The following is an 18,256-nucleotide window of genomic DNA, read 5'->3' on the forward strand; positions in this document are numbered from 1 at the left end:
TAGGCAGAGCGGAGCGTGACTGCTGCTCTTTTTCTTTTTTTTTTTTTTTTCTTTTTTTAACGGGCTTATCAATCAAGCCGCATCAAGGCGTGATTGAAATGGATCCAGGCTGCTGTTCCTCGGTGGGACGACAGGGGGCAGCAAACGGTTGTGGAACACGCGGGCCTGGCTGCTCAGTGAGGCCCATGGGAAATATGAGAGGGCCTGACATTGACACATTTACCAACACACACAAGGATAGCGTGTGTATATAACGAGATTTCTTTTTTTTTCTTCCTTTAGAATTACATTTTGACACTTTTAAGAGGTGCGCGGTAAACTTATCATCTCTGTTTGAGCTCAGTCTGCTTCTGCCGAGTCTCCATCGCACTGAAACAGATTTAATATCTCCGTCCCTTTCTGTCTGCGCTCATAAAGCAATTTGTGCACAAACTGTCGCCATGACGGCTAATCATCGACAAACACCGATCCGAGCTGGAAGTTGGGCGCTCTCTAAATATACGCACGTGATACACAACTGGCCTTATTGAGAAAAAAAAAAAAGAGGCCGCCTTGTTGTCAGGCAGATGTTGGCGAGGGAGGGAGGAGGGAGAGGAAACGTGGGAGTATATGATGAATTCGGAGTAAAGGACAGAGAGATGGGGATCAAGGAGACAAGCGGTTGGGTGGTTGGTTGGGAAAAAAAAAAAAAAAAAAGTCGCCAGAAAAGAGAGGGAGGCCAAATTGGAGCAATTTGATGTTCCGTGCAGCCGGCGTGGACCGGCGTGTCCGCCTCAACGGTGCTTAATCGTGCATTCGAGTGAGCTGTAACCCGCCCAGAGTGCTGAGGTGCGGAAGCAAATGAAGGGCCCGTTAATCATATTTGCATCCCCATGGCAACCGACCGTCGTTCTCACCATTTGCATCAGGCGCGCTCGCAGGTCAAAAGCAACATGTGACTGACTATAGGTGCGTTTCCATTACCCTCACTCAGTTTTGCGCAAACGGCATGTTTCGCAAAAGCAAGCTGGTCATGGAAACACTGAATGTTTGAAAAAAAACAACAAAAAAAACTCAAATATTGCAAACAAGTTTTTGCACTCTCATGAGGTGGTTTTTGAGACTTGCGAAATAGAAGTATTTCGCAAAAGTGTCATGGAAACACTTTTTGCACATGAGTAGTCATGTGACACCCGATCACCGAGGAAAAGGAATGTACACGTTTGCCAATGTGTATTTGTATATACTTGCAATTGACTATTTGTTTTGAGAATTGTTCATTTTGGTATTGTATTTTAGTCTTATATGCTTAAAGGTATCAAAGAAGATTTTACACAAAAATAAAATTGTCCACCTACATAAAAATCCCTTTTTTCAACCTGTAGCAGACTTGGACTGATGATGCCCCCCCGCACCCTCAAAAAATAAATATTATTAATAAACTGTGGACGCATGCGCACTATTGAGAAAACCACAAACGGTCGGTGGGCAACTTGTTCGCTACAGGATCCTCTCGAGTACCTTTTAAGTGTTTTGCATATACTGCACACTGTTTGCGGTTTGTAGCCTTCGGGTCTTTTTGTGTTGTGTTAATTTCCCTCCTTGCAATTTGCAAGCACCTTTTGTTAACCTTTTTCCTGGCTGTGTCCAGCGCTTTATGTTCATATTCACGTGTTTTGGTGAATAAAACCTCTCGCTTACTCCTCTGTGTTCTGTGATTCTGGGATCCACTCTCCGGTCGCACCGGAACCTTAACAATTGAAACATATAAACATACAAACAAACAGCAGTGAAACAAAAGTTAAAAAAGAAAATAAGAAAAAGCAAAAAACAAACTCAGAAACAACAACATTTTTGGGTTACAGGAAGTAGGAAGTACGGGGCCACTCGCTTTCGTGTCGGAAATGCCTCCTGAGGGGATAACAAATTTTTGAAGCACAAAGCCATTTAGCTGTAGAGCCAACGTTCAATACACGTTGCATGAGAAATGGCCGTTACCACCGGCAACAAGCACGCAAACACACAACACCAACACTAAATGCCCGAACCCACCCAATGAGGGGAGAGTGTTTTTAAAGTAATGTAAACAACACCGGGCGTCCATCTCCCGCTAACATCACGAGCACCTCCTACGTCCGACGTTCCGAGAATTGCGCCTCAGAAGTGAAACGCTCTTCAATCGATACACCGACCAATCCAAATTTTACTTTATCGAAATAGTACAATATCACTTTTATTTTTGCGAAAAAAAAAAAAGATCATGGAAGCGCAGCTACTTTTTGTGAGACATGAAGCGGCGCACTTGGGAAGCACTTCAGCAAAGACAGACAGAAAGAGACTTAAGACGGAGAGTTGTGGAAAACATTTTGACAGAACTTCTAAAATAGGAGATTTGTCCGCGATGGAGTGAAATTGTGTGTCACGCATCCGCCGAGTGCAGCGCACGATACTCCACAGAATTCCAGCTCTGTTTATTTTGAATGGCACAGCAGCAAGTCAAATCTGTCTGGCTGGACTATTTTGAGCAAAGTGAGTTCCTGATTGAGTTTGTGTTGCGAATGATGACCAAAGGCGGCTAAATCACAAGCAAATTTGGGTTTTGTCCACATGTGCACGGACGGCTATTCATGAAAGAAAAATGTGTTCTCTCACACCAATGATGTCACCAGATGGCCCGTTTTAGCCAATCAGAAGCCGGAAGAAAGCCACAAAAAGGCACAGTAACAACAGTCAGCTTAAATGAAAAGACCACAATTTATGAGAAAAATGAAATTCATGAAACAAATATGAATATAAAAACGACGACCAAAGAACAACAATAATAATGGTTGACTTGTTTTCTTTCTTGTTTATCTTAAAATGGCTTTTCTGTCATGAGCTCCTTACATTTTATAGCACTAGTTTATTATTGTAATAATGCAATAAACAAATGAATAATTATTGAAATTACAATATTGATATTTGAATATATTTGAACTTATTTTGTCATGAGCCAAATCGAAGTTACAGTTTACCCTCAATGGGCCGTTATGATTTAACCCCCCAAAAAAATCTATGATCGCCTTATATTATCACATATACACAGCATATTGATGTGTCGTTTTGAAACTGGTTGTTCAACTATATTTCAATTTGACAGAGGGATTAGTAACAAAAAGCTTACAATATCGCATATTGGTGACAATTTACAAGAAGTATGAAGTCGACACATGATTTGCCTTCACGGGCCACATAAAATGATGTCGTGGGCCGGATCTGGCCCACGGGTCTTGAGTTTGACACCAGTGTCTTCATTATAAAATGTACAAGACAGTGAAATGAATGAAAATGAAACGCCAAAAACAGAATTATTAGCCTAATAAAAGTAAACAAACAAATAAATAAAAATAATAAATTAATATATAAAAATCATGTTTGCTAAAAAAAAAAAAATAGTAATATGTAAAGGTCAAATTATGGCAATGTCATGTTTGTTGAATGTGTTGCTTTTCTCTTGTGTCCTTAAAAAAAAAAAAAAAAAAAAAAAAAAAAAAAAGTGGAAAATGACTTAGGCCCGGGGTCTCTAAGTCCCGAGCCAGCCTTTTCTCCATGTCTCCCTCCTCCAACACACCTGAATCAAATGATTAGCTCATCATCAAGCTCTGCAGAAGCTTAATAATGATCCTGATTATTTGGTTCACGTGTGTTGGAGAAGGGAGACATGGCGGACAGGCTAGATAGGGGGCTCTCTACGACCGGATTTCGAGACTTCTGACTCAGGCAATAATAATAATAATAATAATAATAATAATAATAAGAAGAAGAAGAAGAAGAAGAAGAAGAAGAAGGACAACAATAATAACAAAAACGATAACAATAACAACTATAAAAACAATAATAAAAACAATAATTATTATTAATTAAAAGTTGACTGGGAAATAAACAGGATTAATGCCCACATGTGACAGCATGCAAAGAAAAATAATGAAAAATGCTAATCCTATGTAATGTGATGTGTTGTTGTGGATATGATGTTCGCTTCGAATGTTTTGTAATCTGTTTGTGCGGGCTTGAATGCAAACGCTCTCAACCGCCGACCGAGACGGCTTTTCATGCTAATTGCTCTGCGGGCAGGCCAGCTTGCTCTCGTCTCCAGCGTGACACTTGACTCAACTGCAATGAAATCTAAAGCCTGCTCTGTCGCCCGCGTCTGATATCGTCGCCGGGGGCCTCTCCCTTGATGACCGCAACAGGTCTCCAAATTGATTTTCCTCGTAGCTCCGCCCCGTCTGCTCCCACCATCTATTTCGTCCTGTCACCGATCCGCCCCGCATGCCGTCTGCAAGGCGACTTCCTCGTCACCCCCCCCCCCCCCCCCGCCGCCGCCATCAATTACCTGACCGCCCACTGTTAGATGTTAAATGTTTCCAGGGCGGGGCTCCATAATGGATGCGATGGCGCTGCAGTCCAATTAATGATTAGCTGCGCACAGCGAGACGAGCGGCGCGCTCATCATGTGACTGATTGCTTTCATGGAAAGAAGGGAACGATTCTTGACAAGTTTCGCGGTGATTCTGAGAAACTTGGGACTGGGATAATGTGTGCAGCGCTCACCCTTATTCATGTCACTTCCTCTTTGCTTAAGTCTGGCTAATGACCATATTATGGTAATGGTTGTAGTGTCGAGTACACAAACTGGATACATAATTAAAGTCTACACACAGACGCTGTTTGAGGCGAAGTGTCTTTAATATTTAGACACATCCCACATTTCAAAGGCTAATCGCTTTGCTGGCTTGTGAAATAAATGTTTGGTGGCTGCTGTTTTTGCTTGCCAAAAAAAAAAAATAATCTCATAAGAATCACGATTCTTATTTAGTACAATTCAGAATCGATTTTAAATGTCCTAAAATCAATTTTATTTCAATTAGCTTGCCCTTGTTTGTGTACCGGGAACGCTGTTGATGTTGTACCCAATTTGGCCACTTATGCTGCTTTTCCATTAGGGAAGGAGGCGGGAACATTTGAACTGTCCAAGCAATGAGGTGTTTGGTTGGTGCTCAATTTCACTTTGATGGACTGGATGTGCTGGTGTCTGTGGATCTCAATCTGCTTGATCTATCCTTCCCTCCTTCCTCTCTTTAGTTTTTCCTCTGGTCTCTTGGGATCTCCTTAATTTGTTGGAATTTAGATTGGCGTAAGACTCTGATTTTGTAACCATGTGGATGGCAGGAAGTGTTTAGTTGGTGCTGGATTTTACTTTGATTTATCTTTCTTTTCTTTGACCTTTCCTCTGATCTCCTGACCTTCTGAACTTCACGACTCTGGCGAGACTCTGACTCAAATTGAATCGCAGGCCCAAAAATCTGAATCGAATCGTGAGACAGTCAACGATTCCCACCCCTACTTGAAACGAATCAACGTGACGAAATAATGATTCCAAATCTCCACCATGCATGTCTCCGTGCATCTCACCTCCAGTCGATCCGTCCTCATCAGTTTCTGCGCCGCCGTGGCGACCGGGACGGGCACGCTGGCGTTGCTGGTGAGCAGTACCGGGGCGCTGGGCAGGATCTCGGCGGGCATCAGGCCCGGCGACATGGGGCCAAGGTAAGGGTTGAAGGCAGCGGCCGCGCCGCCGTTGGCGTTGGTTGCCAGGCCGGGCGTGACGGAAAACATGGGCTGAAATCACAGAGGGATTTGATTCATTCTATCAGTATTATATTCTGGTTAAAGCAATCATTTTAGCTCAAATATAAACACTGTGATAATAGACTGGCTTTAAAGGGAATACAGCTTTAGTGTAAATTTAATCATCTGTAATATTTTTGGAACTTGCTGGGCTGTTTCTGGAACGGGCTCACCAGTCTTTATTGATTCAGTAATTTTGTGCATCCAAACTAATCGTGAGAAGTTTCATCATGCGACAAAACAATGACCCAACACACAAGTGCCAACATAACAAAGACCTTAATTCGAGGGGAAAGCGGAAGATCTTCCAAGTAAATCACTGGACCTTAACCCAATAGAGGATACATTTTACTTCCTGAAGGGAAAAATCCCCAGAAACAAACAAGAACTTAAAGAGGCTGCAATAAAGGCCTGGGAAATCATTTCAAATGAAGAATTGAAAAGTCTGTTGAGGTCAATGGGTCGTAGGCTTGAATGTGTAAATATGTTTTTTAATATTGTCCTTCACTCCCAAAAACGTATTTATATGTTTTTTTTGTTTTGTTTTTTGTTTTTTTTGTGGAAGAGTATAAAGAAGGTGTTGATGCAGCTTATGACATGAAGAGGTGGTTTACAGCAAAAAACAAAAAAAAAAAAAAAACATTCAGCAGGTGGCATCAGAGTATAAGAGATCAGCCAGGGCCATGTTGCAACAAGCTTTTTTCCCCCAGTGTTTTGAACAGGTTTGTGAATAATAATAAAACTTAGCTATATTCTAATGGTAATTGCTGCAAAACGGAAACAGATACAAACACTTTTTTTTTTTGTTAACCTGATGAAAGAAGAGACTCTAAACTTTCTTTTGGTAGGTTCCATGTTCCAACAGCTGTCAGCGAAGGGGGTTGCTACACTGAAATGGCTGCGAGTTCAGGACAAGCAACAAAATGTTGCTCATGCTAATTTATAATTAACTCATTCTCTCCCATAAACGTATGAAAACCTATTTTAAATATTGCCATGGTCCCAAAAACGTATTTACATGTTTTTTGTGTTCTGTTTTTATTTATTTTTTATTTTTTTATTTTTTTTTTATGCTAAAGTATACAGAAGGCTTTGATGTAGTCTCTGAACTGCAAAGAACGAGTGAAGCAATGGTACTTATAACAAAAAACTACCAACAGCAGAGTAGTAGAGTGGTAGCAGAGTATAAGAGATCAACCTGAAACCTGAAAACAGGCTGTTTCCTCACAATTTGAAGCAGATTTGTGAATAATGATGAAACTTGGCTATATTTTAATGCTAATTGCTGCAAAACGGAAACAGAAATATACTTTTTGTCCTGATGAAAGAAGAGACTAATCTTTCTTGTGGTCGGTATTTCATCGAGTAATCGGATGACTTGGTTATTTTCAACATAATTTTTCTTCCCCACCATTTTGTTACTTATACCATATAAACCTCCTTTATATCATATTTCATTCAGAAGCTTGTACCATACAAAACCATATCATGACCATACTTTATTACTATGTACCGTCAAAACAACAAGCCTTTTCCCTTTTTTCAAATTTCAAATTCCACTAACATTGTGTTTTATACAGAAAGAGTAACACTGTGAAGGTGGGCGAAAAACCAATGGAAAATGTGCTGGAATATGAAAGAGGAAAAAAACATATTCTTTTTGACCATTGTTATTTTCTCTCAGAGGCCGCCATAACAAGTTTTCCCTGCACGTTCTTGACCCCAGTCTAAGAGTTGTCCCTTGAGATCCTGCCAACAGGACACAATGAGTAATAGAGCATCAGCGGCAGCCAGGGTCTGGCCAGCTACAAAAAAAAAAAAAAAAAATTAATTAAAAAAAACTCCTTGCTGCTCTCATGAAACCAAGAAAAATGGCTTAAAATCTGTCATATTTCCAGCACTGCCTTGAAATGAAATCTTATCGCAAGGTGCACTTGAAAAAATGGGATTTGCGCCCCTCAAGGTGCACCCATATCAAGGCATAGCTCAAGGTTTGGCCGGGGCAGACATGATGTCATTGAAATGAATCTCAGTCATGTGGCTTCATCAGCGCGGTGATGTCATCCACTAAATATTTTTCAAACGCTACTCACGGCCATGTCTGGAATATCATTTTACTGTGTTTTTTTTGTAAAATGTTGGAAAACGCTTTCATGTCGTTAGATGAGATTCATTTCACGTCCGCGCGTGCCTTTTGCGCAGCCCTTGACATCACCGCGTTGATGTATTGATCAAAGATATTTATGTAAACATTACATTTTACATGCAAACGCTTAGAGGGGATCATTAAAATGAGACTGTCGTGCTTTTTTTTTTCTTTTACCGATGAAATATCAAAAGGATTTGAAGTCAAACTGTACACCCAATTAAGCAAATCTTAACGATCGATTTCACTTTGAATACAAGTAGGACTGATATCATGAAGGCTGTTGTGAGTGAGTGAATGAATTTGTAAACGAGTGACAGGGGGTGTCTGAGTAAATGAGCGAGTGAGTGATTGCGTGAGTGAATGAGAAAGTGAATAATTTGGGTGAAGAGCAAAGTGAATACATGATTGAGTGAATGTGAGAAATGAATGAACATTTTCATGGATTTGTAAAACCTTCCCAAACAAGATGTAAACATTTCATCCTGACTGATCTGAATATATGAATGGATAAACCAATCGGCCATATTGTTCCTCCCAAGAAACGTTTCTCGGCATACGATCTTACACATTTACAGTATCGAAATTGGAGAACATTTGAGACAGTACTTAGTAGAAATCATCTTTTTAATGTATTAAACAAACAAGAGGACCAAAGACATTTTACAACTTGCCTTAAATACATACTTGACTCATTGAACAATTATCAGCAGAGAAAAGTTAATATTTTGTCCAGAATGAATTTGATAACTTCATTATTTTTCATGTACAATTAATACCTTTTAAAAAGTACATTTTTCTACTTCCTGTCGACTGATGATGACATCACCTGTGCTGAGGAAGTAGGTAATGAGTCAACGACCAATCAGTTTACTGACCAAACCCAGAAAACAGGTGAGCCAGGATTGGCAGTTACCTACTTCCTTAGCACAGGTGATGTCATCATCAGTCGACAGCAAGTAGAAAAATGACTTTTTAAAGGTATTAATTGTACATGAAAAATAATTGTTACCACATTAATTATAGACAAAACATTAACTTTTCACTGCTGAAAATTGTTCAATGAGTCAAGTGTCCCTTTAATGATGTTTAGTACAGGAGGAATCGTCAATATATATGTGACCCGCTCCAGCAAAAGGTTCCGCATGTCAGGAGGCTCAATCAAGAGTTATGGACGATATTAGACAGTTCGACATTTTTTGTCCATTTTGAGATTTTTCCACAAATAACTTCTTTGTAGTCTCTAGTTTCATTTCCAAGCAGCACAAAAGTCAAAATTGTAATATAAGCGTATGAAAATAAGCAATTATTAGACAGTATGCCTCATAACTAGGGTCCGTGTTTTTAGCCTGCTAGCTAGCTAGCGTTGCGTCTTGCGCACCTTTTTAAAAACAACCCGACTTTCCTAGCCTCAGACGTAATTCACTACTGATTTATATGAATATTGTGAGGATAAGCGAATCTGCTAATGGTTGGATGGATGGACATAGCAACCAAAAAAAGTCAAAACACAATTCAGCATGAACGTGAACAGAAGTCATCCTAACCTAAAAGGAGCAGAAGCTATGTTGTCATCGGTCCGGTTACCGGCGAATTGTCATCCAAACAGACACGGATATACTCCGGGATCGTTTTCTTAATGAATCGTTGTCTACTTTTAATTCAAATGACTCAATTCACGCACTTGACTAAACCATGTCGAACTCCAGAACTTTGAGAACAGGTGCATTTTTCAAGGTGTAAGTCATAATCAAACATGTATAATGTATTTCAAAACAAATCTCTGAACCATATTTGAACCTCTGAATTTCAAAAATAACATTCTCATATTTTGCCTTTCATTTTGTAAAAAAGTGACTTAATTGCTTACTAGAAGAAATACACCATTTTGTTCTTCAAAAAAATATAAAATAAAAATAATAAAATAAATATATATATGTATACCTGTAATAATAACATGCCTTTTGCAATGCAATATGTCATAATTGTACAATGCATGAGTTGGGCAGTTGCCATTTTGTTTTACAGCCCAGTTGTTATTTTGTAGTGTTATGCCTCTGTAGGTTCATTATTTTGCTTTGCATTATTATCTTTTTTTCAAATCATTTTTATAGCTTTTTTTTTAATCTCTTATTATGTTTACAACCATGTAGAAAGTAAAATAGGACTTTATTACACAGGGGGAACATGTTTGCCTGCTGTTCATGATAATAAAAAAAATGGAATCTTGAATTATCTCAGAGATTTTTAATTGGCAAACGCTTATGGAAGGGAGGAATAATTGTTGTTTTACAATGTGCTTATTTTATTGGTTGCCCGTCTCCATATGCTGGTATGCTGGATGAGACGACATCATTTATTGCAAATGATTTTTGCTGTGGCTCCCAGTTTCAGAAATCCGCAGCATCGATCGATGACAAGCAGACGATTCCTTGCAAGAACAACGTCGTCGCACCTTTTGTACACAACAAAGGTGTGTTTGCTTGACTTTGTCGCGCTGTCTGTCCTCACTGTTGTCGTCCTGTCTGCTTTCACTCGGCCCGCCCGTCTTCTTTCCCGCTGCCGCCGTTTTTATCTGGCGTGGCCTCGCTCTGGCGTGTTGTGCCCTTCTCTTCTGTCTCCGCCACGCCATGCTCCCTTTTCTCTCGCCGTGACACAAACAGAAAGGGAAGTCTCGGCGTCCCCGCAGAGATCTGTCGCCTCTTTAAAGCCCTTTCATGGCTTGCTCGGTTCCTCTCCAAAGGGGCTTTCCAACTCGATGCCGGTGATAAGCTATCGGTTAAGTGTTTGCGTGTTTGTGTGTGTAAGCACGTCTTGAATCACGTGAGTCTTATCCTGTTGATTTTGTCAGCCATTTTTGAATCTAGTCTCAGTTTTAGTCCATTTTCAAACAGGGATTTAACGATAAGGGCAATATCGTGATATCGTGATATTAAAACTGCCACAATATCGTCGTCATCATGTTCACGATATTTAAAAGCAACACATCTGTTAAAAAAAGTCAGATTTATTTCCATTTGTGCAGTCGTAGCACCCTCTGGTGGCTAGTTTTTTTTTTAGTACAATTTAATTTTCATTAGGGATATTTTGGCCCTTCTATGTTCAAAATCTACGCTAATTATCAGATGAAAACGAACGTAATATGCTTGTGAAGCAAGTCGATATGTGGAGGAACTCGATGTGCTGTTATGCACAAAAGCACAATATTGTTCTTTTTTGTATGAGCTTTTTTTTACAATATTGTGACCTTTTTTTTTAAAATATCGCCAACCTCCAGACAATATCGTGATAATTATCGTAACGTGAGCTTCATATCGTGATAATATCGTATCGTGATGTTTCAATCACGCTTGTTAGTTTTTATTACAGTTAGTCAATCTCATCCCGTTTTTCTTTAGTCTATTTTTAGTTGACTATAAATTTACCATTTTAGTCTTTATAATTACTGCAAGAAAACATAATTTTATTCATCTAGTTTTAGTCAATAAAAACTGTCAACATTTTAGTCTCGTTTTAGTCGGGACAATCATTTCAGATCAAAAACTATTTCACATCAAACTTTCTCTTTTAGATGAAAAAACAACTTGACACACAATTAGTTTGTCAACAAGCTAGGAAGTTAGCAAGCATTGGATTAGCATGTTGGATTGTTACTTTATAACAAGAATTTTCTTGTCTTTCCCATTTTTGTTCATGTTGCATTAGCTACACATTTGAAAAGGGGGCGTGTCACTCTGTCACATGTCAGTGTCACAGTGACAGATTAGCAGAGACAAGATTTTACAAAATTACATCATTTTCGCCTCGTTTTTGTTGATGAACTAAATAGATTTTAGTCCAGTTTTTATTCAATGAAATGAAAAATGAAAATGCATACTGATTTAGTCACAGTTATGGTTTATTAATAAGCGTTTTAGCCTAATCTAGTCCAGTATTAGTCCGGTGAAAAATGTGCGTTGACGAAATTATTTTTATTTAGCTTTCGTTGACAAAATTAACACTAGAGACTTACACTTAAAGGATATATTAAAGGAAATATTATGCATTTTAAAACACCCTATTTGGTGTCTTAATAAAATTTTGCCCTTTTTTTATGTTTTGGGGGGAGGGGGGGGGTGTATGTCGGGGGTTGGGTTCGTGGGGTTTGACCTTAGGGCTGTATTCCCGCCCTGTGTACAGTTTTAAACTGGTATCTTATCAGTCATGAGAAAAAAAAAGAAAAAAGTCTGATGCCAAATTGCAATATTTGTCAAAATGCCAAATATCGGCGCTGATAATCGGTCTATCCCATGTGGGAAGAGCCGAGTTTTTTGTGTACAAGTAGCACATGCCTCCTTTAAATTGAAGTGTGCGGTTCTCTTTGACCGTTCGTCACCTTGAAGTGATGAAGCGAATTCGGGATGCACATGTGATGCGATCGATTTGTGGGCGTGTCCATGGCAAGACTAAAGGACAAGCACTCCTCACTAAAAGAGGCCATTCGGTCTCAGAAGAGTGAGGAAAAGAAATGACGGCGCTCATGTCTGAACAGCTTAACATGTCTGTGGCTCACAATCAAAAGTTTTTTTTTTTTTAAACTTGTTTAGTAGTATCGTCACGGGTGCCCCCCGCCCCCCCTTACCACGGGCTGCAGCTGGGTGCCAGGCATCATGGCGTTCGCGATCTGCATCTGCTGGGCCAGCATGGCCATGTTCTTCTGCTGGATGAGATTGTTCCTCCCGTTGATCTCCAGTTGGGTCTTCAGGTGGGGTGGGGGGTGAAGGTACTTGCAGTTCTCCCGGGAACAGCGGCCCTGTTGGTGAGAAGCCATGAGAGACACGTTCAGAAAAGGAGAGAGAAAAAAAAAAAGAAAAAAGATTGATCTGATAGCTTGGTTTGTTTTCAAGATACCATTTTTTTTTAAACCCTCTTTGCGACCTAAGCTCTGTGCTTGCTGTTTTTCTCTAATCTCTTGCTTGAAACCCTCAAAGTGACAAAGTAGCTCCAAAGGCAAGGCAAGGCAAGTTTATTTGTATAGCACATTTCATACACAAGGCAACTCAATGTGCTTTACACGAGGAAAGACAACACATAAGCATCAAAAAGCAGATAACACAGAGTTACCTCGCTGTCTAACAGACTGGAACGCACGACAGTGAAATCTGTGCAGGCTAGGTTGTCCAATTCTGAATTGGTCAGAAATGAGACATTGATGTATTTTGTTAATTAAGAGAGAGCGAGAGAGTCTTTTCAGAACAAAATTACTGTTGAAAAAAAATGACATATTCATCAAATTCTTACTTTTTTACTTAAAAAAAATGGAAACGTGAAAGATCATGTAATTTAGTTTTGTGACTTGATTTGTGTAAAATTATGTCGATTTTCTCGAAGCAATATCACTTTCTTGTTGAAAAAAAAAATCAGTTTTTTGGTTTTTTTTTCCCTCATAAAATATTGAGGCGGCACAGTGGAAGAGCTGGGATAGGCTCCAGCACCCCCGTGACCCTTGTGAGGCGTAAGAAAATGGATGGATAAAATGTTGATTTATTCTTGGTCCCTGTTAATGTTGCCACTTGTTAAGTCAAGGCCAGACTAGTTTATTTTTTGTGGTTTGTACATTGCTTAATTTCTTTTTTACTATTGTACAACAAATGTCAAAGTGAGATGTACGTCTTCCTCATTTGTCATTCAAGTGAAAAATAATTGCCTTCTAAATTTAGAACCACCAGAGATGAGTCTGTTATATATGCGTTCCAATTTGAATTAATTCACTGTAAATGAGGCTTCAAAATCAGACGTTGACATCTGCTCTGAAATGTTGTGGGCATGTCCACTGAATGTGGGAGACAACGCCAGTAAAACAAAAAGTATGCTACTTTGTTTTAATACTGACACTTCCCTACATATTTGAGCCATGAAAATATATCCGCTTAAAGCTTCCATAAATCCCCGCTGTTGCTTTCCACACCGCAACGACAAATGCTAACCACTGGCTAGCTTGCGTGCTAACAGGCTTGGGTTTAGTTAACTCATTCACTGCCAATGACGACTATAGACGTCAAAAATAAAATTAAATAAAGAAATTTCAATTTAGTTTTAGTTATAGTCTTCTGACTAAATATAATTAAAGCCTTAGTCATAACTTAGTCACCTGATTGTATTTGAGTTTTAATCCAACTTTAGTCGAAAAAAATAAAGAGCAATTTTAGTCGACTAAATTGACTTCTGGAGGTCGAGACCCAGTTTGTGGTCTCAGTAAGACCAAGACCAATCACTATGCACGATGGTAGCACTTAGTAATGAAATTGTCATTGTTGTTATTAATAACAATTGGGATTAATAACTCTGAATGAAAACAATGTATAACTAAAACTAAATTCAAATTTCTTGTCAAAATTTGCACTGGCTGTTTGCTTGGATTTTTGACGTCTATAGTCGTCATTGGCAGTGAATGAGTTAAAAATAAGACATGATAAGTAAGGAAGGTGCTGAAATTCATACACAGTAGGAGTGTGAATTGCCGAGTATCTGGCGAGTCAAATCGTATCACGATTCATAGGTCACGATTTGATTTGATACTGATTAATCCCGATACGAATCTGTCAGTCAATTATTGCAATTTACTTTCTTTTAAATTCAAATTTAGCAAGTACAATTCAGTAAACTTGTACACTGTAAGATTTGTATAATAAAACTTCAACACTGTATTGAACAAACAGGTTGCAATCTGTTACATGCGTTACGAGATGCCGTTTTAGGCCTAAAATTTAGGGAAAACTGGTGAAAAACAGTTTCACGCAATATCCTCTCAACTCAGCTCGGCATAGTTGTCGGACTTAGCGCATGAATTCAGCAATTGCATTCAAACAATGTATTTAGAAACACATTCAGTGCCAAGGACATTTTTTCGCGTCTTTTAATTTATGAATCCTGACATTCAATCTCAGCTACTTTATTGATATATTTTTTTATATTTTTGGGGTAATTTTGCAGCATTTTGAAACTACTTTCTCTGGGGGCAAAAATAAACAAACTAAAATCGAAGTGCACTCGCTGTTCCAAGAAATGGATTTGTTAATAAACAAAAACATAAACGCCAACTGTCCTCACTATCTCTCAGCTGTTGTTCCAACGGCAAACACCTGAGAGGCAGCACGAGTCGATGACGGATGCTTAACAAGGCCCGCTGAATCGTTATCGACTCCTCTTCCAATTGAGATGAGCGTCAATATTTGCTCATCATCTCTCCGCATAAGAGGCCCATGCAGGCAGGATGTGTTGCCGATCGGCGGGAATAACCGCACACCTCACCCCGCCGTCGTTCTCCTCTAAGCGTTATAGAGACGGGGAGGGAGCAATTTGTGACTGGCGAGGGTCATTACGTCCAACCCGGCCTGCCCTGAGGGCAGAGGCAGGGAGGTGGCGAATGCAATTTGCGCTCTCATAATGCCGGCCAACCCCCCCCCCCCCATATAGAGATGTCATATCTTACTGCTGCCCTTCATTCCCGTTGCCTTTCACATCCACGCTGATATGCATGGCAAACGTCCTTTGTATTTCCTCGCTCCCAGCCTGACTAGTCTGCCTAGCGACAGTGCGAGGAGACACTTTGCTGCGGAGAATGTCAAGAGTTCTGCCGTCATCGTCATTGGCTTAGAGCCGACGCGGCCCGCAGGCGCACGTTACCGTCGCCTCCGGTCCTGCTCGCTTCATATGTTGCTGCAGTTATTGATCGCAGCTAATTAGTTAATGTCTTTTGATTTTCAGGGTTCATTACCCCCATGGGTGGCTAGATGATAGCATGTGAAAGGAATGAATGGGTGGCACCATGCAGTCTGCTCTATTTACTTTGGCATATATATATATATATATATATATATATATATATATATATATATATATATATATATATATATATATATATATATTCTAATCAGTTAATTCTTGCATAATTTAAATAATTAAAAGATAAACCCCAATAGTTTGACATCAACAAATATTCTAAATGTCATACGCAAACATTTATTAAATGCTTTACCAACCTGTGCTACCTTTAATCGTAATTAATCGCATGACTTCAGTAGTTAACTCGCGATTAATCGCACATTTTATAGCTGTTCTAAATGTACAACAAAATATTTTTTTCTACGTTTTCATACTCTTGTTAACATAAAAGTGGAAAAAATGTTAAATAGAATGGCTTCATCTTTTAGTCATTGATACAGTAATTTCATAATTCCTAAAATTGAGTTAAAATTAAAAAGATGTACTGTACTGTAAAAAACAAGTGTGACCTTGATTTGTGTTGAGGTCATTTTTTCTGCTACTAGATGGCATAATTGTATTTGTAAGACGTTGGTGACAGCTCGGTGCATTTTTCTTTTCATATTAAGAGCTATCTAATTTTTAACATGAAGTAAGCACTTTTTTTTTTAAATTGTAAAATACAGCTTGACCCCAGTCTCCACAAATGCATTATTATTCAATTTATTACTGCTAAATTTTGACATGGACGTGTCTTCTGCATTGAGACTAGAATTCCCCTAGTAGAGGCTTTCCATTTCCATTTTCATTAATTGCGCATTAAAGAAATAAAAAATAGTATCGTCAACTTTAAATTAACTCAAAATTAACGCACCAATTTTGACACCCTTATATACCGTAATTCAAGTAAAAGCTGAACTTGTTTTCCTGGATCGAAAAGTAGGCTATTAGAAAAAGTAAAAAAATAACAACAATATCGTAGATTCAACAGAAAGAGAGAGAAAAAAAAATAGTCTGACTGAAAGAAGTTGTGCAGTTGGCCAAATCTCTGAAGATAGATAGCACTGTCAAGACATTATCTGGGTGATGTATTTCCATTAGTGTAGAGGTGGAATCGATATTAGCATGCTTGTTAGCTCCGTGCATTTTATCGGCTCCATTCTCAAAAGGTCACTCACCCAGACGTGTCACAGGCACTTTCCCCTTTTTTTTTTTTTTTTTATCTGCTCCTGTTTTTGATTGTTGTATTAAATGCTGCTTCTTCGGAGAGTCGGTGTCGGTCACTGGTTTTTGTGTTTTTTTCTGCCCTCGGAGAGTCGACTGAGCTTCCACGCTAATGACTGGAGCGCACGTTGCCTCCGACTCCTACTCATCACTGTCACCGCTTTCCTCCCTATCACATTTGCTTCGGTAGCAGCCTCAACCCTAAAACGTGTCAACATTTCAAGGCCAAGGCTTTGTCCAAACGTCACTCCAAGAGTTTCTTTTAGCCCCAAAAAGGTCTGCAAAAAAAAAAAAATGTGTGCACATTCAAAGGCTGTGAAGTCCGAGCTAAAGCAACAGGTCGCGCTATAATGCTAAATCAAATTGTCCTTGAATGGTTCCAATGACAAGTCAATTCAGGATTTTTTTTATTTTTTTTTTTATAGCTCTTAGTCACAAAAGAGTCTGAAAGGGCTTCACAGTGCAATTGAATTATGATTAACTCATTTGCTCCCCAAAACGTATAAATATGTTCTACTTTAAATGTTTTAAGTGTCCCAAAGACATATTTATACATTTTTAATGTTTTTTTAATTATTTTTTTTTTTTTTATGCTAGAGCATACAGAAGGCTTTGATGTAGCCTCCCAACTGCAGAGTGAAAACAATGGTAGTAATTACAAAAAACGGCCAGCAAGTGGCAGCAGAGTATAAGAGATCAGCCAGAGCCATGATGAAAAAAAGCTCAATTACTCACAATTCTAAATAGATTTGTGAGTAATGATGAAACTTATATATCTTCTATATTCTAATGATAATTGCTGCAAAACGGAATCAGATAGAAATATGTTTTTTTCCTGATGAAAGAAGAGACTTTAATCTTTCTTTTGGTAGGTTCCACGTTTTCATCGCAATAGAACACAATATTCTGTGGGCCTTGCAAAATCGGTCAAAATCCAGTAAAACAGTAAAAATGACTGCGAGTGAATGAGTTAAGAAAAAAAATGATTGAAAAAACGTTTATTAAAGGGGTACTTGACTCATTGAACAATTTCAGCACTGAAAAGTTAATATTTTGTCCAGAATGAATTTGTGAACTTCATTATTTTTCTTGTACAATTAATACTTTTAAAAAGCAATTTTTCTCCTTGCTGTCAACTGATGATGACATCACCTGGGCTGAGGAAGTAGGTTACAGCCGATCATGGCTCACCTGTTTTCTGGGTTTGGTCAGCAAACTGAGCCATGATTGGTCGTTACCTACTTCCTGAACACACGTGATGTCATCATCAGTTGACAGCAAGTAGAAAAATTACTTTTTAAAGGTATTAATTATACATGAAAAATAATGAAGTTACCACATTAATTATAGACAAAATATTAACTTTTTACTTCTGAAAATGGCTCAATGAGTCAAGTATCACTTTAATTATTGATGAATCAAAGTTGACTGAATTTACTATTTACTAATGGTCCTATCATGCTGTGGTGATATCATCTTTATAGCTCACAGCCA

General features: G+C 38.8%; 1 protein-coding gene across 7 annotated transcripts in view; it reads right to left on the bottom strand.

Annotated features, from left to right (window-relative positions):
- Positions 1 to 18,256, bottom strand: part of LOC144033251 (muscleblind-like protein 1) — an 89,206-nt gene that overhangs the window by 12,471 nt on the left and 58,479 nt on the right. For all 7 annotated transcript variants that reach the window (XM_077541240.1, XM_077541238.1, XM_077541239.1 and 4 more), the window contains 2 exons: positions 12,417 to 12,587; positions 5,434 to 5,640 (listed from right to left, as the gene is read on the bottom strand). In XM_077541240.1, coding sequence (XP_077397366.1) covers positions 5,434 to 5,640; positions 12,417 to 12,587 — 378 coding nt within the window. The remainder of the gene's footprint in view (positions 1 to 5,433; positions 5,641 to 12,416; positions 12,588 to 18,256) is intronic.

The sequence above is a fragment of the Festucalex cinctus genome, chromosome 13, assembly GCF_051991245.1.
Source record: "Festucalex cinctus isolate MCC-2025b chromosome 13, RoL_Fcin_1.0, whole genome shotgun sequence".
In the NCBI taxonomy this organism is placed as follows: Eukaryota; Metazoa; Chordata; class Actinopteri; order Syngnathiformes; family Syngnathidae; genus Festucalex; species Festucalex cinctus.